Source organism: Ambystoma mexicanum, chromosome 8 (genome assembly GCF_040938575.1).
Source record: "Ambystoma mexicanum isolate Mex_15411 chromosome 8, UKY_AmexF1_1, whole genome shotgun sequence".
NCBI lineage: Eukaryota > Metazoa > Chordata > Amphibia > Caudata > Ambystomatidae > Ambystoma > Ambystoma mexicanum.
Window position 1 is genome coordinate 814,812,924 of NC_090929.1, and position 20,476 is coordinate 814,833,399.

The 20,476-nt window shown below is 41.7% G+C and overlaps 1 protein-coding gene across 2 annotated transcripts in view; it reads right to left on the minus strand.

Annotated features, from left to right (window-relative positions):
* Positions 1-20,476, minus strand: part of LOC138472476 (neurotrypsin-like) — a 1,741,737-nt gene that overhangs the window by 1,257,252 nt on the left and 464,009 nt on the right. For both annotated transcript variants that reach the window (XM_069610681.1, XM_069610682.1), the window contains exon 5: positions 18,760-18,938. In XM_069610681.1, coding sequence (XP_069466782.1) covers positions 18,760-18,938 — 179 coding nt within the window. The remainder of the gene's footprint in view (positions 1-18,759; positions 18,939-20,476) is intronic.

The window sequence follows — 20,476 nt, forward strand, 5'->3', positions numbered from 1 at the left end:
GCAAATGTTAAATTAGGGGGGGTCGTAAATGGCTTCCTCTTGAGAGAAACGGCGAGGCGCAGTGCCTCTGTGAGCAACTTGAGTTGGAGGAAGTGGACAAACCAGAAATTCCACCATGTGTTTTGGGAAACCACACCCCTCTGGGCCAGAGCATAATTTTAAAAAAAGATGGATAATTCATAGTACGGATAATTAATATAATTATTCTTGTGATTTTTCTGTGCGCATTTTAAGAGGTGTTAGAACTCTGTACCATGTTCTGAGGCAAAACCCCATGAACTATGGAGATTGCAGTCACGGGGTTCACGCTAGGAAAATGAAAATGTACTGGAGTATGTGTAGAGAGGCGGTGTACATCTGTGTCATTTTTGGTAAAATCCAATATTGGTAAACCAACCAAAAAGCGCAAAATGTTGTCACTTCTTAATCCAAGCTCTTAGAAACATCAGAGTTGGAACAGAGACTACCTTATGTGATATATGATATGATATGTACATGTAATGTCAACGACATGTGTATCTGGGAAACCTGTTAGTTAGTAAAGTAAAAGCAACGGGGCGTTTCTTCAATAGACTGTAAGACTCCGAATCACTCTGACTCACTGCTCCCTTCTCAAATCAGGTCAAAGAGAAATCCTTGACCTAGCAAATCGTGAGTGGGTTGGGCAAAGAAAGTTAGCATCCACACCCATTTTCAAAAGAGATAAAACGAGCCACTGGAAGCCAGACAGGGACATTCACTTTCCACTTTCTTGCGTGACGCTTTGCCGGGAGACTCCAGACTTCAAATCCATCAATCTCCAGAGACCAGAACTTTGAATCCAGACTCCAGAACTTGTCGCAGAGAGGCCTGAATCCACAAGCTGAACCCTTTTTCAGCAGGCCTCAAAATCATTGGCAAATTATTCAAACAGTCGGGCTGAGCTGTCGGATTCTGGCCTAGAACCTTGTGCCAGAAACACCCAGAAAGCAGAGCTGCATCCAGAACCGCAGACCGGACCCAGACCAGATCGCTGTGAGCAGAACCAGAGATCCAGACCAGACCAGAACCAGAGATCCAGAACCAGAACCAGAGAACCAGTACCAGAAACCGCCCAGAAGTCCAGTCCAACCTGTTGACCAGATCTGTGACGAGGCCCATTCCTTCCAAAATTAGGAGTGAGTACCCAGCTAGAACTGTGCAAAACCAATCTCTTAGCTTAAAATAATCTGATTGAAAACATTTAACCTGTCCAAAACTGCATCATAGAATCGTGTGTCCCTTCTCCGATTGTAAGCCTGTAAAAGTGTCATTTTGCCATTTGAATCATTATTATTACCCAACCCAGAGCTGACTTTCTATTCATTGTACTTTTTCCGTAATCGCGCACAACGCATTCGGAAAAAGTGCAGCGATTTGTGATTTGGCTCAAATTTCTTCACGTCTCAAAATAGCAGCTTCTTGCTTTCCTTTGCTGAAATTCGTTTGTAACCAGACAATCATTCATAGAGCATTGCTAAAGTGATCCTGAACTAATTTGAGGTAGCTATCATCCACCCTGAATCTCTGATAGGGAATTAAACTCATTTTTAGCATATTTTTCCCTTCTTTGCATACCACCTTTAAAGTACTTTGCCTGTGTTTAAAATCATCCCCGTTTATCTAAGCTTGCTAGGGGGGAACTGAATTCGTATTGTACATTTGATTGTATTCCTGAGAACTGTGTGCTCTCCCTTCCATCTTCTATTGCATAGGGGGCGCGGGGGTTAGTTGCCAAAAGGGGAAAAGTGATTCTATTGTTGCTTCTTTTCCACCTTGCATTTCCTTGAACCATATGAAGCATTCTCTGCTACCTTAGTCCTCTGTTCTTATACACAAGTAACCAAGAACTGTGCTACTGTAGGATTACCTATTGCTGATTACTGCTCATATTCACAAGTGTGCTATCAATATTAATTTATTATAAAAGTGTGATATATCTCTATTGTTTAATTTTTCAAATAAACCTTTTTAATTTGCAACACAAACCTACTTCTTGGCTCAGTGGGGTCAGGGGGATTCTAAGAGAGGGGCGTTATACAAGGGTTCATCATCCAGATTATAACTTGTCATAAATATATATAAATAAGGGCTTCCCTTGAGCAATCCCAGACAAGGCACTGACTTAGTGGGAATGCTTGATTGGAGTCATTAACACCTCCTACACGTCCAAGTTAATTGCCTTAAGTTACCAGTTCCTTTTGCCCACAAACTGCATTACCCTATCTAGGGCATTGATATTATTCAAGTTGGACTACTGTAATGTACTGCTACTAGGTACTTTGAACCAAGGCTAATTACAACTCATGCAAAACAAAGCGCTACGAGCAGCCCTAGGTCAAAAAAAGTCAGACCACATCTCTAATATCAGGAGGGAGACCCACTGGTTACCCATCAAGGCAAGAATTATTTTCAAATCACTGTGTGTTACCCACAAATGTCTCGCTAAGAAAGCACCCATTTACATCAATAACTCAATAAATAAAAAAGAATCAAACAGAATGCTTAAATCTTATCAAAACTCGTTCCTTGTGGTCCTGCTATATAAAAGTTCTAGAGCCGGGGTAGCAGCTTCCCAGTCATGGCTCCTAAACACTCAAACGCCCTAACTTTTAGCATAAAAAATGAAGACACCTTCCAGTGCTTCAAAAAACTACATTAAACTTAGTTGTTTAACCAATTTTAGATAATGAATACCCAGCTAACAATAGTCAGCTACCCTCCGACCTAGACAGATACCAATTAAACAATGACTTTTACTAAAATATGTAAACAAGTAACATGACTAATGTAACGTCAACCAATGTCTCTTCATTATGTAATCTCTTTGTAATTGTATGGTATATGTATGTACTTTCAATGCTGTCGAATTATAATCAAGATGTCTGTAACTATGCCGTGATACCCCAGGGTTTGGGGCGTAAAACAAATAAATAAATAGAGATTAGCATGGCTATAGGCAGGGAATGGGAGGGATTCAATAATTAAACAACACCAAATACACTGTGTATCCCTCCTCAAATGTCATCTCCATGAAAAGCATTACAGACCCTCATTCAAAGCCCATATTTGAAGCTCTTATGTTAAAACTCTTATTTTAATAATAGTTTTGGCTTAAAGGTAGCGCTTTAAGCGCCACCTAATAGTCCAAACTAAAAATGAATCAACTCACCAACAAAGGATCACGGACTTTATTTCATCTAACAAGTAACCCTTACATAAACACAGGAATTCAAATAGTTATACATATTGTAACAACGTATCCTGAACAGTTGGGAGAGTGGCCTTGGGACTAAGGACCTCGCTGGCGAGAGGGTGATGAGCCTGGGAGCAGAATAAGAAGGATGTGCAGGACATGTCTTGGTTGCTTGGCTGGGGTCTGTCACAACTCATTTGCCATAATAGGCCAACTGCTATGATACACCTGCCCCAAACCAGTCTTGCTGGACAACATATCCCAGCCAGAAAAACACTGTGGGAACTCCCATCCAAAAACGCTGCAAATGCACTTTCTGTCACGCTCACCTGGTCTCCACGGGGGCGTGCTCGTGTGCGAAGGATGATGTCTGCACTGGTGTTGTTCTGCTTAATGAGGGCCTGCTTGCGTCTTCCCTTCTGTCTTGCCTCAGGAGATGTTCGTCTGCAAGTTGAAACAAGATATTAGCCAACTGTGTGGAGCTGGTTTTGGTTTTCACCTCCTTCCGTGTTATCCTTCTCTTTCCCTGGCTCACCTTGTCTATTATATGGGTGAGCTCTCCGTCCTGCACACTCTCTGGCAGGGGCGCGGTTACTCTGTAGTTCCAGGATCGAGTTACTTTACTGATCCGATGGAGGTTGCTAAAGTGGATGGACCGGAGTGAGCAGGTAAGTCTCTATTCCAATAACTCCTTGAAATACCTGCCTAAAGTCCTTGCATGCAAGATATCTAATGTTCGTTTTTTTGTCTTTCAGATGCGGCACAAAGCGGTGTTCGGATGATGGATGACTCTCCTGACAATGATGTGCAGGATTCTTGCCGGTAAGTCGAACGCTGTGTGAGATGCGCTAATAGTTCGCTTTATTTTAGCCTTCTTGTTGTGTGCGACTAACCTACTTTGTCTTTTCTGTTCGGCAGGTGCGGTGCTTTTCCAGGAAGAAGATGGAAGGTCCGACTGACGGTGTCGAGATGCGGCACGATGCAGAATGATGATGAACTGCTCGCTGGAGTTCCTGGAGGAGGCCAAGTCAGGTGCGTCGCTACCCGAGAGGGTGCCTTCTGTTCTGATCTTCTACAGATGCGGCGGCCTTTGGATAAGCGTAAAGGCGAGGTCCGGATGTTCTGCAGGTAAGGCCTTCAATGCGTGAATAACTCTTGTTCTTCTATTTTCACAGGTGCCGATGGATAGAAGACTCTGGACAGGCATGGCAGAAAGGAAGCAAGAACTGACACAGAGAGTGTTACGCTGCAGGAGTGCAGATTAACGCGAAGTGTGTTCAGTTTTCAAGGTGCTGTTTAAATAGCCTTGTAAGTAGTTCCAGGAAAATAGTCCCCTTCATCGTACCCTGTCTCTCTGGTAAAGTAGTCCCAAGCCACACCCTGTGCCGAATGGCTCAGCATCTCAGAGTCAAATAAATGGACCATGTATTTAAGACTTGCCATGAGCCTGCGGCGCCAGGACTGAGCCCAGGTGAGCCTAGCTAGGGCCTGGGAAGTCCCAAAGGAAGCCAGAATCTGGGCTGGGCTCGAGGGTTTCAGGGTTTTGGGGGAATGCACCATGACACTTTCCTTAGGTTCTGCAAGCTTCATTGACCCATTCTGGTTTGTGGCCCCACGAGCAAAGCCTACTAACCCAAATTCACGTAGGTTAAGTGCCAAAAGTATGGGGAACATGGAGAAAGAGAACTAAACACCCCTAGATCTACAAAAGAGAATTTACCTGTTCAAACCATCAGTACAAGCAGGGAGAGGCAAATCTCGCTGACTCAATACTCAATATATCCACATGGTGTGCATATATCTATGCATTATGTCATATTGTAGAGCTTCTAAAATGGGCGCCAGGGTTCTTATAGCTTAGGCCTCCCCATCACCATTATTCTGACCCACAGGGAGGGCCACAGCAATATCAGCCCTCATCCAATTACCACTCATAGAGGCAGACCTTTAGTGGATGTCCCACACAAGCAGAGGGGGGAGCGTCCTTCATAAACCAAACTGTCCAGTCCCCAAGGTGGGTTATGGGAGCAGGAAGCTCATTTCTGGTAAAGGCATGGGATTGGGATGAGGAAGACCAGTTGGCTCCAGGAGTGATGGGGAGTGGAGAAGTGGTGACAGAGGAAAGCATGAGGATGAGGTAAAATCAGCGGTGAATTGGGAAAGAGGTAGAAGAGCAAAGGAAGTAGGAGGAAGAATCTGAAGAGGATTGGAAGGCGATGACAACAACAAAATTGGAAAGGAGGTACGAGGAGAAATCTGGAGATGACTGGATGAAGAGGAGACCACCAAAATGAGGGAGGATAACATCTGGAGTGGTTTGGCAAAAGGCGACAGCAAAAGAGGCAACAAAGGAGATGGCAAAATATGGGGAGGGAGGAAGGAGGCAGTTATAGCAGGAGTGAGATGGAAGGAGGAAAAATAAATCAGAAGTTAGTGAGTATACAGAAGATGAGTCCGTTTAGGAGGTGGTATGACTGGATGTTCAGACTTGGAAAGGAAAATGGCAGTTGGAGAATATAGGATTCCCAGGCAAATTGGAAGGGAAAACATCAGCATCCGTTAGTGAGAAAGTACATTGTGGGGGGGGGGGGGGTAGAAAGGACAAGAGGAGGTAGCATAGTAGTCCTAGGTAGAAGAAACACTGCAAAGAAGAGCAGGCCCTAGCCAACTAAACTCTGGCTGGACAGTTTTTGGTAGGCCAGGTCAGCCATAGACAGGCCCAGACAGTGGCAGGGTGAATGAGACAGGGTCATTGAGTGCACGGCCAGTATAGAGAGGAGAAAGGTAAGGTCTGTAAGTTTGATCACCCTCTAAAGGGACCCCTGTCTAGCTGTCCCATCAAGCTACATCCAATAACCAGGTCACTTCGGAACTTTGAGAACCATAATAGAATAGGAGTTCAGGACCTCAGAAATACAGGATCTAGAACAAACCGAAGAAGAGAGCAGAGGGAGGTCAAACACTCTCCTGAACGATTTAAGGACTGGTACTTTGATCCCAGAGTCAAGGGCCTGTCACCCATACCTGGCAGGATTGACACTTAGGTGGGGAGGACTATCCAGACGATTATGTTCTTATTATGTTTTCTCTTTCTTATATGGAAAGTTCCCAATTATGTTTTAGCTAGCCCACGGTACATAATACCCAATAAACCAGTGAATGAACTTTGGTACACACTGTCCCATATGTGACCAAACCTATTATTACAGTGAAATGTGTACTGCGCAAGCCTTAAATTGAGGCTAGCCTTATGGAGATTTTGAAACATATTGTAAATAATTAAGAGTGTTATCAATAAAATGCAAATAGAGTTTTGTTTAATCTTGTATGAGAAGAGGGGTCACACTGGTTTCACGTTGATCTCTGAGTAGTCTCATAGAAGCCCTCTTGTTTGGGTTGGCGTCTGCTTTGGCTCAAATACACCTTTACCCTCACCACTTGTAAACTTCCCAACAGCAGTAAAAGACTCTCTGCATTACTTATTGTTGATCCTTTATATGCCTGTTAACAGTACAATCACCAGCAGCCCACTCCTCACAGCAAGGTACACATTGGATGATTTAAATGCCCCAGGTGTTCTAATTGCTTGAGGCTTTGAATAATAACTTTGTTAATTTGTTTAATAGCATAATTGCAATGCATGCAATAGCAAAAGATAGAGTTTGACACATCTACCACTAACTGGCTTGTCGACTGGCTGGTTAATGTGGAAAGGAGCACAAAGGAGAAGGGTCAAAATTAGATCAAATATTACGTTAAGGAACAAACCCGTTACAAGAGGGGCAGTTTCCATAGAACACAAGCTAAAGTTGGACCAGAGTTTGTTTCAAGATGCCTATGGCAATCCACCAAAAAATGGGCTCTACAGAGCTACAGCAGCATGGATCAGGAGACGAACCAGGTGCTTCTGCACAAAGCAGTAGCAGAAAACCTGGGCGTTCCAGGTGGTGCAGAGTCGAGCAAAGATATGTTCATACAATCAGTGACTTGCAACAAGGGGGATATGCTCTCAAGCTTTCAACTCCTGGACATGATGCATGAGCCAGCAATTACAGCAACCTTGGGGAACAATGTAACCGGGGGCACTGATGCCCTAAATAGAGTAAATGATGATGTAATAAGTACCAGCCTTAATTTGGGAAATGCTACAGAAGGCCTAGTGTGTGTATCTGACTCTTAGGAGGGGTGTTTCATCAAGCAAAGAGTGGTTGGATAGATCACTGCGGGAAGCCCTGAAGAGAACGATTGACCGATTATATGAAGAGCGCTGTAGATGATCTCATCAGTTGCGTCAGTAACTGGTCAATCTCTGATTATCTCAGAAGAAATTGATAGAGCGGCCGAAGAATATGACAGTTTGCCTCCCATTGTGGTACAGGTAAATTTACCAAAACGTGAATGTAAAAAGGGACCTTTGATGTCTTTTACCCAAATCCCAGAATTTAGGGCAATAATTCAGGATCCACTAATGTATATTTCTGAAGTTCCCAGCAAAATCATCAAATCCTACGGGGCACTAAAAACGAGCATATTGACCTGGAGCCCACCTCCATTCCAGCAGTTGTTGGAGTGCTGTCGTCCCAGCCAAAGAGATGTTCTGGTGAATATTTGGAGTCAACAAATACAATGATTTTGATGGGACTCTCAGCAGTGGAAGACAGTCTCGTGGATATCAAGAACATACCTGCTATGGAGCCTATTAAATCCAAGTTACAGTCTACCCCTGCATGCCTGTATGTCTGGGGGCTATTGATAACCTGGCTTCACGTTTGTAATTTACACACAACTGCCTGCAGCACCCGACAGGATCGAAATCAGTGGCAGCATTGTAATCTAGCCAATATTGAGATAATTTTACAAACCAAGGCATAAGTAATAGGCGTCCGCTTGAGCCAAAAGATGATGTAAGTACTTGCTGTGAGGAAGTACACAAAAAGAGCAAGAGTGGTATAAACAAAGAGCATACTAAGGAATCATCTGAAACCGAGAATGTCTGCCCTAGGGAAGTCACCACTAAGAAAGGAGTTGCCTACCACATCATGATGTTGTAAGATGGGGGTAATGTATGTGATATGCGATTAGAGAAGGAGTGAACTCAAATCTTGTCTCGGAAACCTGAAACATCATATAAGGGCTCTGTGCCTTGTTCACAGGGCATTACAAGCATGTGCACCAACGTGGGCGCAATGGTGAATAACTCAGCAGATTCCACGTCACAGGCTCCTAATGTGGTCAATCAGGTTGCTGCCGGCCATGACCCTCATAAGCCCTCTCAGAATTACAAAAAGGGCAATATAAAGGACTCATTGGAAGGGTGGAGACAATTAAAACTGGTACGCACATTTAAAGTATTAACACATGGAAATTAAAACTCTTACAAGCGATCTTTCATAAACCCCTTACGTTCAATCCTTGGGGGTCAGTCATATATCATTTAACATCTTTTCCACAATTTGTATACTCTTGAACTGCATGCTCTGTGGGAGGGGTAATCCGAGAACTGGTTTCAATAATCCATATATAAGGGCATGCATTATACAATGTAGAGACATAATGCCCAAGATGGGTATAGAGATCTTCCAGGACACCAAGGCCAAGATAGGCCACCGCTATGACGCCTGGTATGACACGCTATTGTTTGATAATGGTCCAAACCTTTATATGGAGAAAGAGCCTGGAGCCCCAGAAGGTGGTGATAAATTCCAAAACCTACCACTAATTGACATGATATCGAAAGGTCTAATGCATTAATTTAATAATAGGAAATATGCTCTATAAATTGCCAATGGAGCCAAAGACCCATGTATGGGTGCATAAGAACATTTACCCTAGGACATGTCTAGTTGAGGGATGGGAAAACAAGTCAATTGCACTTAAGATGATGTCTTGGAATGTTGCAGACTTAAAGACATTTGACGCAGAGTGGGTCAACTATATTGCTAGCTATGATATTATATGTCTGCAAGAGACCTGGATGGAGAAGGTATATTCTATAAAGGATTTTGTGTGTTTCGCTAAAAATGCAGAAAGGATTGGGATGGACCGTTTGATTGGCGGTGTCATAACCTTGGTCAGAAAGTCTCGCCCATTTGTGATTGAAAGAGTTGAGGGTGCAATGGAGCACACAGTTGCAGTAGTCATCAAAAGAGTTATTTATAAGAGCATTTTGCTAGTGGTGAATGTTTACCTGTCCCCTAAAAAGGGAATTAAGAGCTGCTATAATTGGAATAAGGGATTGGAAGAGCTCTTAGAGCAAACTGTATATATCAATATTGTACTAATGGGTGACTTCAATGCAAAACTGTGCTTGACGAACAGTATTGGCAAATATAGGCTATTTTTTTTAGGAACGTTGTGGAATCCTGGTGAGGGATTGATGGTATAATAAGTATGATGTGAGAGATCAGGCATTGATGAATGAGTTTTCCCAGGTGTAATTAAACGGCAGATGTGCAGGTGATTACCCACCAAGAAGTATTCAATGGTGCTAAATGTTTTTGTGGGCAAGTGCATTGATAGTGATCATTTCACTCTATTTTGGAGATCAAGAAGCCGACACAGTTTTTAGAGCGTTAGGGAGAATTCCCATAAATGTGCTAATTCCCTTCATCTTAGAGACACACAGCAACTTTGTGGATTTTGAGGACATGATTTGTTTACCTGTGAGCCTTTTTTCCCAGTCTCTCATGTATTTTGATGTGTGTTTTACTCTTGTGTTCTTTGATTATGGCGTTTTAGACAACTCCATAGGCATCATAGTTTCATGTGTGTTACACAGCACCCTCAGTGTAGTAACACAGGGAAGCCTTTCTAGGCTATTCAAAGGTTTAAATACCTTCTCTGGGATAAACTACTGTTTCCCAGAGAATGTAAAATTAAATTCCTAGACCCAGCACACACTATCTTACAATAGAGTGCTAGAGGGGTTACCTAGTCTTCCCTATGTCTAAAAACCCATGTAGCAGTCAAATGCTACCCTTTCCTATCAAACCGGCTGGTGGTAGTGGTTTTACAACGAACTACCATGATTTTTCCCGCCCGCGAACACCTGTAGCTAAAAATCACGGAAGCCATGTTTTTCAAGATGGCGCCTGAACCCCCTTTGTTTAAACAGGTCCCGGTCTTCTTTTTTCGCCGTTTCTTTTGGAAAGGTCCTTCTAGAGTTTGTTTCTGCACCCCAAACCAGGTACGGTCCCTTTGTTTCTGTGCCTTCGGCGGGCTTCAGGACTGAAGACCGCCTCTGGTGCCCGAGTGTCTGGGGTGGGCAGGAAGTGAGGGAGGTGCCCAAAACTTCCTGTGCTTAGTCTCCTAGGAGACCCAAATGCACTCTGGCATGATTGGCTGGCTGACTTTTCCGGCAAGGACAGCCACCCTGCTGGGTGAGTGGCAGCTGGGCTGGAATGAATGGGAGAAAACTGTTTAAAAGGCAAGTCTGATGGACTGAAAGGCAGAGTCGACCACTGGAATGAAAGAACCGAAGACGAGCTGGAAGAGGACGGCTGCTGCAACTACTGGACCATTGGTTTGCCCGGTCGAGCCCTGCTGCAGGTCTGAATCGCCAAGTTCACCTCGACAGAGAAGCCCTTCAAGGACGACTTCTTCCCTTGAGTTGGTAGGACCAATCAACTCGTAAGCCACCTGGATACCATTGTTGGAGCTGGTTAGGATTAACCAGGGAGAAGGACACCAGCTTGTGTGCTTGAAGAACAGCAACTGGAATCGAAGATTTGCCAATTTGCCAGATTTGTGACCAGTCCCTGTGCAGTGCAGGAGTCCCCCAACGTCTTTCCTTTTGTCCCCATGACTGAGGGTCAGGAACAGCGAGATCTGCAGGAACAGAAGTCTCCAGCTGCATCTTTTTCTTCAATATAAGGTACTGTGAAAACCCGACCGAGAGAACTTACCTCTCATTGCGAAAGTTTGTGGAACTTTGGCAACTTGCAGGCCTAGCCAGCTTGTGACCCGACATACAAACCTTTCTTCAGTGAACTACTTCTAAGAACCGTGGCAAAGACTTTTCCGTTTTAAATACCAGAACCTTTTTTACTTATACAAGACACTAGCCCATTGACTTTGGCCTACCGATTGCATTGAATCAACTTCTCTGGTGAACTCAGACTATTTGCACTGTTTTAGAGTAACTGTAATATTCGTTTTATTAACTTATGCCTTTTTGCTCCTACTTCAATGCTATTTTGCTCCTACTTCAAGAGAGCTCAACTGCTTAGTAATTAGTATTGTAGTATACTTTTTGTGCGATATTGGTTGCCTAATTTAGTGAATGCTTTATAAATGATTGTGTAATAAATTAATAAGTGTTTTTACCAAGAAACCTTGAGTATAAGTGTCTATCTGAATACTTGTCATTGTAGACCTTTGTGTAAGACCCTTACAAACTCACATTCCCTCTTGAGATAAGCCTGGCTGCTCAGCTCGCTACCAAAAACGGTGTGGTACAGACCTATACCAAAGGTTAGTTTTGCTTACACCTGTAGTCTTAGTTGTGTGTAGTCGTCCCAAAGGATACTACATACAAACTCTTCCTAACATAGAGCTGATTTACAAATTGTTTCTTATATAACACCACAAGGATTTGGACAGGAAGAACTGGGCAATATTATCTTATCAGCAAATAATGGTGATATTGTTGATGATTTGAAATGTGCTCAGCAAGACAGTGTCAATGTGATAGATTGTTATGAAATGCTAGCTAAAATAATCCATTGAGAATGTACGAATGCTTGTAATAGTTACCCTAAGTGACCTATAATAAGGGTTATGAGTATGATCAAGAGTGTAGACACGCGAAAGAGGAGATGTATAAAGTAGCAAAGGATGGTGGACTGAACGCACTTAAATTAGACTATAAAAAGGCTGTATCGGAAACAGGGACAGTTTTTTATGAAGCAATTGGAGCAAATGGAGGAGGCTGTGTCATTAAAAGACTGTAAGCTTTTTTGGAGATTGGTGGCCAAGGATTTCAACTGCCTAACGAACGTGATGAGGGTGTCATTTCTCCAGAAAGTTGGGTAAACCAGTTCCAAAAAATCTTTTACGACCCTGACAGGGAAGAAAAGTTGACAGAGGTAGAATTGGTGACATTATTTTCTCTATGGAAGAAATACTTTCTTGCATCAAGGCTTTCCCGAATGGGAAGGCAGCTGGCCCAGATAGTTTGAAGTACAATTATTTAAAATTCTTCCCAAACTGGTGGGTTATCCATTTTGGAAAAACGTTTTAATGCTGTTAGTTGGTCCAGAGTAATCCCAAGCTCCTGGAAAAGCTCCATAATAGTCCCATTTTTTTTAAAAAGGGTTGTGTTCATGATCAGCATTGCTACCATCCCATTTCTATTTTAGATATAACCAGTACGATTTTTAATACGTTCCTGAAAATTAGACTGGAGGAGTGTGTCTGCTCAAACAACATGCAGGGTTACTCTAATTGAAATATACTGCTCTGTCAGAGGGGGTAGGTTATATGTAGCCTTTCTGGACCTCGAGAATGCGTTTGACTCTGTCAACAGGGAGGCCATGTGGTGGAAGATAAAGGCCTCAAAGGTCTCTTTCGGATTACTACAACTAATAACAAGATGTTACATGAACACTCATGCAGTAGTTAGGTGTTCAAAGAAGGGAGTTTCTCAGTTGATTTTTATTACAAATAGAGGTGTGAAACAAAGGTGCTCACTAGCTTCTCTTTTATTTATTTTATTTTTAGCAGATGTTAACCCCATAATGAGTGTGAAAGTATGACCCACAATACTGCCAAACTCCATACCTCATTCTAGAAGGACTGTATTCACTTCATCTTTCCCACCGTTCCCCCAACGGCCAGCCCAGGCGTTCTCACTACTCTGCCATGCTCTTTTGAAGGTATTGTACCTTCAGTACAATGCCAAGCATGCCCAGCTTGTTCACTACACTCGGAGGATTGTGTTTACAGTTAGTTCTGTTTATCTACCATTCCCTAAACTGACAGTACCATTCGTTTCCTTCTTGTTCAAAATCACTGCAACACAACTGGGGTTTGTTGGGATAAGCCAAGGGGCACTCTCCACACTGGCCCTGGGTGCAGGGTCCTTTAACAGGCGGTGGCTCCTGGCCCCCATAGCTATCCCACCCTTCACCACGAAACTCAGACAGGGCACTTCATCAAATATTCACCCATTTGCTCCAAGATGCCACACATGCAATATTGTGAAAGGGTCAACTGGCAGCCAAAACTAAATAAAATGTAAACAATTGAATTAATTACAATAACTTTAACAGATGTTTTGCTACGTATGCCTTAACAAAATTAATTATAGACTATTGCCTGAAATGTATTGGCCACACTGTTGTCCTCTGCATCTGTTTTTCTCACTTTTATGTGTATTACATTACTGCATTTATTTTATTTATTGGGTATTTATAATGCGCTGTTATGAAATTGTTCATCATTCTTCAGATTTTCTGAATTTCTTTGAATGCATATTTTGATACAGTAACAGTGTGTTTACGTTTCTCTAATTTCAAATATAAGGGGTCCTTTAGGACTCAAGAGGTGAGCACGTAGGGCCTGGATGGGCTCTCTGATTATCATTAATCTTTTATTGTTGTCCTGGTATCAGGGACATTTCCTCTGTAGTAGTCCACACCAGGGTCAGACTCGGGCATACAATGTTCTCGGGCACCAATGAAAAAGTGGTCCACAGTTGCAAATGGCAAAGTATTCCTTTTGTGACAGACTGTTTGAGTAGTATCCAATGAGGAGGATTTTTATAGAATGTGATGCAAATTGTGCCTTTTAAAGAACATTTATTCAGTAACACTGGTCAAAGTTACTAGCTGCATGGTGAGGAAATGTATCAAACTGGCACACATGGGCCATAAACCAGGCTCACTTCGACCCAAAAAAACTGGCCCACACTAGCATTTTGCATTTTTGGTTCGATAATGCCCTATTTCTCTATAGGTCAGTCCAAGCCTGTCCATACCCACCACTTGAATTGGAAATATGAACATTTTCTGAATATTGCAAACTTTTAATGGGGTGCCCCCTTCAATACCTTGGTTATTTCGTGTATTCCTGGTATCCCTTGGGGTGGAGGCACACCAATTATGGCACGTATTGATATAGAACATTTGACTGACAAAAGAGCTGAGGTACTTGGCTTCTCTAGCGAGGAAACAAAGGGAATTTTAAGTTTTATCAGGGATATGAGTAGCTCTCTCCCAGGGGAGATCCGACTAGGAAGATAAAGCAATTGGAGTATCTAATTCATAAACAAATTAACAGAAAACTCCATGCTGTCACTTAGTATAGATCTCAACGTATCCCTAGGGGGCTACATATGCCACTACAACCTACTCTGTGTAACGATAACAAGGACTTTGTGAATAAATGGGAGTAGATATAGAATAACCTTTCTTTGGACCTCATCCTGCTCTCAATTCAAGAGCTAGCCAACAACTTGGACAGTATTGATCAGGAAATCAAGAGTATACAGGTTGAGTTGGAAGGTTTAATTGCTAAAGAAGAGCTATATTTAAAACTTCAATACATTAATGAAAAATTAGAGTAATAAAAAACAGAACTCGAGCAAACGAAAATAAGAACATTCAAAAGAAACACATTTGAATATTTGAATTGTGAGGTGTACACTTGGATGGACAGGTAGAGGAACAGCCCCCCGGGGCAACGCAAAGAAACAAATAGTAGTTGACCTAATCTCTTTAGCAGGGACTCTGTGGGTTACACTGAACACAGAGATAGCACTGCAATCCAGCCTACAGCTGAAGTACAAAGCAGCGCAAGGGTTTCCACTATGGTTTGTTTTTAAGGTGAAAGAGCAAAATAAAAAGAGTCGGCAGAAAATAACAGGCACAGGGTCAAAACCAGACTCCAACACAAGAGATTAATATATCGGACAGCCATCTCACTTGCACAGAAATATCTGTTTTACAGAAGGATTTACATTTTGCTAGTACTCAGAAACCTAAACCTCAAGTCTTTTTTTCTGAATTAGCAGAGAACAGTGAAAGCGGGATGCCTCAAGGTGATAGAGAATATGTTGAATGTAAGCCTAAGAGGAGGCTTATGCCCTCAATCTTGGTACCATCTATTGACATTTTTCATATGACCAACTTGAATGATCTTTCTATCATATCGTTCAAGAGAGCTAGGAACAAAAACCTTAAATAACATAAGTTCGGTGTACTGAAATCACTGATGATGAAAACATAACCACCAGGCCAGTAGGCAAATGGGGAGTCCTGGTTATATTCAAAACATGGACTATGCTGCTGAATGTCTGAGATAGTTATCGGATTTCACGACTTACATGAAGCTAGACTCAGACCACACCAACAACATTTTAACTAATCTCAAAGAATTACTCAGGGTAGCTGAAAATTTGGACTAGATTAATGACAACATTGGAAGATGTCACTTCAACCAGCATCCAAAGGTACCCACCTTTCATTTACTACTGGAAATACACAAGCAATTGACCAATCCTCCAGGGAAACCCAGACTGGCTGCCACGGGCAGAATACTCCAACCACTAGGTATCTAAATCAACTTCTTTATACAACTACTCATACAGAATTATCAAATATACATAAAGGAAACATCACATCTTCTGCATATTTTGAACACATGCAGCTTATTTACATTCGACTTCAAGAGCCTGCACACCTCTATTGCACACAATTTCGGTTTGGAAGCTGTAGAATGGGTCCTGTTAAATGAAAATCATATAGGAGCATCCAAGGAAGTCATCATGACTCTCCTGACGTTCATTTCACAAAACACATATTTCAGATGCAGCAAATAATTTAACATTCAAAATCAGGCACTTCCATGGGGACTACATATCACCATCATACCCAAACTGTTTTATGCTGAAATTTGAGACACATCATGTACTGACCCATCCAGTTTGGCAGAAGTATCTGGGCAATTGGGTGAGGTATATTGCTGAAATATTTGGGATCTGGAAAGGTTCCAGAGCAGACCTTGAAAGTTTATTTATGTATATGAACGAAACAGTCCACCGGATACCACCGGCCACAGCAGATGTGGGCGATCCAGCCATTCACTTTTTGGATGTTGAAATTACCACTGGTTAATCAAACATATTGATTACCATATATTGCAAACACTCAGGAACCACTTATTACATCAGCTGAGTGTCCATCCAGCCAGTCTCATCAAACACTTGCCCTACAGTCAATTGGGTAAAATGCATTGTTAGCAACAACACGAAGTGCTAGGAGGGAATGCAATGTAGGGATCAGTAATTCAGTGACGGGGTTATCATAATGAAGCAGTAATAAAAGCTCTCAACAAAACACAGAATGTATCACATGACATTTGTTTAAACAAAAAACTCTCACGTAAGAATTGTACACTTGTGTAGGTTTCCAAATTCTCTGTACAAAGCCATAGGATTAAGAAATGCCTCTTGAAAAGATGGGAGATCCTTAAATGTGATAACAGGGTCAAGGATCTGTTTAACAATACTCCTCTTTTTTCATACACCCAGTGTCCCAATCTAAGGAACTGTTTGGTCAAGACCGATGTATGTCAACCTAAGAAAGTTACACATAAATGACAGGCACTTGGTAATACACAGAACATCTTGATTGTAGAGAGATCTACTGGATAGACAGGTTGGATTCATTAACCCCGAGAGGAATGAATATGGACTGTAACTTTGCCTGCTTTCCTTAAGGACAATTTGCATGCAACAGGATCATCATTTGAAAATATATCAGTTGGTGCTCAATATGAGTTGTGTTTACTATATTTCTTTTGAGGTCATACGCTATCCAGTGAATTTGGACCTTACACATTCTGTTCTTTGGGTGTTTATTTGAATATATTGTTCTGGTTCTTTGATTTTGAATTTATTCACCACTTGTTTGGATTTACTTTACCTTATTTTTCAACCAAAAAAAATGTATTTTTCAGATCATGCATTTTCATAGTTTCATTTCTTTTTATGTATTTTCTTCGAACAATATCGTTTTTATAGAAGTGTTTTCCTCGTACATACTTTTGCTTTTGATTCCTTTCTAATATGACCCTCGAACTCTTGTGGTTGATCACACCAGATCTCTTGGTTTACTTTTGTTGACTGCACACAATCAACCGTAGTATTCACCATGGTCCGTGGCATCATTACGGGACATCATGACGTCATTACATTATGCTATGTAATGGAGTTTACGTGCCAATTTTCCAACTATATCTAGGAGATTGAACTCGAGAAGTGAATCTCTTGCTATCGGATTCCTGAAATAGGTACACTTGTTGCGTCATTCCCCTTTTAATCATTTTTGTGTATTTGCTCATTTAAGATGCCTGTGTATATTTACAATATTTATTTATTTATTTCACTTTTTTTTATAACACACCAAATACCATACCTGAGTTCGGTTTCTAAGCGCAGATCCGGGATTCCAACCTCTGTTGCACTGCGTTGTCTTGCTTCGAAGGCCAGCGCATTGCCGCTGTGCTATCCTTCGTTCTACACAGATACAGTGTCATTGTGAAGAGTGAGCTGCTCCAACAATCTATGGAGATGGATCACAGCAGGTACATTTTTGGCAAATGTGTTTTGTTTTGTTTTTTGACCAGTGGGGAAACTTGGGTTTGATAACCATTTTGATGCATTTGAATCTAGCTTTCATTTTATGTATTGCTGATGATACCCTGAATTATTCATCAACCAACATGAACATAATACATTTCTACATAGAACAGATGATTCAGATTCTCAGTAAAAAAATCATGCAGGTCTGATCATTAGAATTGTCCTGTTAGTCAGTTCTAAGAGTGTTCTTGAACATCATTTAATATTCTTGTCACTCTTTTTGCTTTTTCTGTTTCTGATGTTTTTGTAGGTATGGCCCTGAGGATGGAATATTGTCTGAAATTCATTGGCCACACTGTTGTTGTCTGCTTTTTTAGTCGCTTTTATGTGCATTAAATTACTGAATTGTCACTGTTATGTTTCTGAATTTCTTTCAATGCATATTTTGATACAGTAACAGTGTGTTTACGCTATTCTAATTTCAAATATAAGGGGTCCTTTAGGACTCAACAGGAGATGCAGGACTTGGGAAGGCTCTCTGGGTATCATTTGGCTTAACACAAAAACTAGCATAATTCAATGCTTGGGGGATAGTAGTCAGGAGAAAGTATTTCTAGAAGACCAGCACTTATAGAAATATATTTTGTTTATGGATGAAATGCACCAAAAGTGCTTTTCAGAATGTTGAAGGCTAACAAGGATGGATGTGTAAGGGAAATGGGGTAAAAGATGGTTATGGTAGGAATTCCCAAAATAATGAAAACACTAGAGGTTGGAGATATTTCACTCCCAAAAAGAATCAATTTAGTTTGTTCTTTGGCTAAAGACAGAGCGATTAAGTTAGTGAGGCAACATAAAGGCCACAAAAGTACTTAGTTCATCTATTAATGTATTTGATGGCAAAGCATGAGACGGATAAAGAGACAGCCCATAAAATAACGCATGCTTGCCAAAGGCTTACCTTCTGGGGGTTTGCATGTAACTGCGGCTGTGCGTCCATGAGTGCAGTCTCCAACAACAACTTTGCTGGTGCTGCACTGCAGCAAGGTATTCTCATCTCCACGGCAGTCCACAGAGTGCAGGTTGACGGGCGCCAGTTGGTAGTCAAAATCTCCATATTTTAAAGCTCTCCCAATTTCACTAATTCATCAGACAAAATAATAGGAAACAAAACACAGTATGGGTTAGAAACAAGGATTCAAGAAAAAGGAAATAAAAGGAAAGTCACAGAAGCATTTACAAACTTTGAAATGCAGTAACGTAAAAAAGAATGTAATAGATCAACTCTGTTGAGTATTAAGGCTACTACAGCACTGCATGTTTTGGCTCCAATGAATCTCCAGGTAAATGTAGTGATGATGTGTTCTGACCCAGGCTGGAGTTCATTCTGAGCACTACGTGAACCCAGTTTAGCAGTGTCAGCATGTTTCTCTGTGGGTTTGCCAAGAGTTAATTATGCATTAGCATGCTCAACTTAAAAAAACATCATCCAATGATGCACATTGGAAAAAGTGAGGATACTGCAGCTGATAGATCTAGCATTGCCAACATGTACCTCATTCTCACCCCAAATGTAGATGTTTTCTGTGAGAGACGAGATGCCTATATTGCTCTTTAACTGAACATTTAGATCAAGTAAGCTCTTGGCCTGCTCTCACTCATCCGGAAATGGACAAGGGGATATATCGCTACTATTTTATGTTCTCATTTTGGAGAGAGCTTTTACGAGACCTCTGCTGGACTGCAGCTCCGCGATGTTCCCTGAAACCCTCTCCTCTTCGCTGAGGAGATTCCTATTCAGTAATATGGATGTCCCACAGAAAACTCACTTTGGCCATGCAGGGGAGGAGCTTTGGGTTGAAACACGAAAGTCGTCCAAAGTGATTGGTGGAAAATGGATTTAGACATGCCATCAGTAGTACCTGTTCTTTGGAATGTGGTGGTTTCCCTTGTCTTTTTTTACCCTCAATTAAGCCTTTGTGAGTGTGCACATCAGCATGTGCATGAGTGTGTGAGGGCTTGCGTGCAGGTGTTCAGTTTGCATAGGACCCAGCTGACAGGAAACGTATTTATGGAGGTAGAATGTTGCCCCCACTGCCACAATGACATAGCATGACATGCCTGCAGTGCAGGTACACCAGTAAAAGCAGGCACCATGAAAGGAGAAGGAATTCCTCTGATAATCTCTCCTTTTCACATGTCATAGGCCATAATAGGCTCTACGGTGCAAGAAAGACCAGCAGATAGGTATCAGTGGCTTTTTCTCAATAGAAGACCATGAGCTGTCCCAGGCATAGCCTGAATTCATAAAAGGGAAACGTGGTTGGCAAAGGATCATACAATCGTAGATCCCTCTTTACATTCTCCGTTATCCTCATTTGAGACAGACTTTTCTAAGGTTGTCTATTGTAAGGGTCCTGAGCCTAAGGGGATGTATATTTGTTTTTTAACATCCATTCACGCAGTAATATAGAGTTGTCTGCTCAGGAGGATTTAGGCCCCTACTTTCCTCGCAATAGTTGGTATGCTTCTGGAACAGGCAGTTAAATAAGTAATGTTGAAGGCATTGAAGGAAATACGCATATTTTGTTTTATTATTTATTTCTGTTACAGTTTAAAAGAAACTTTTCACAAAACAGATGATCTTGATAATTAGTACACAGACATTAACATCCACA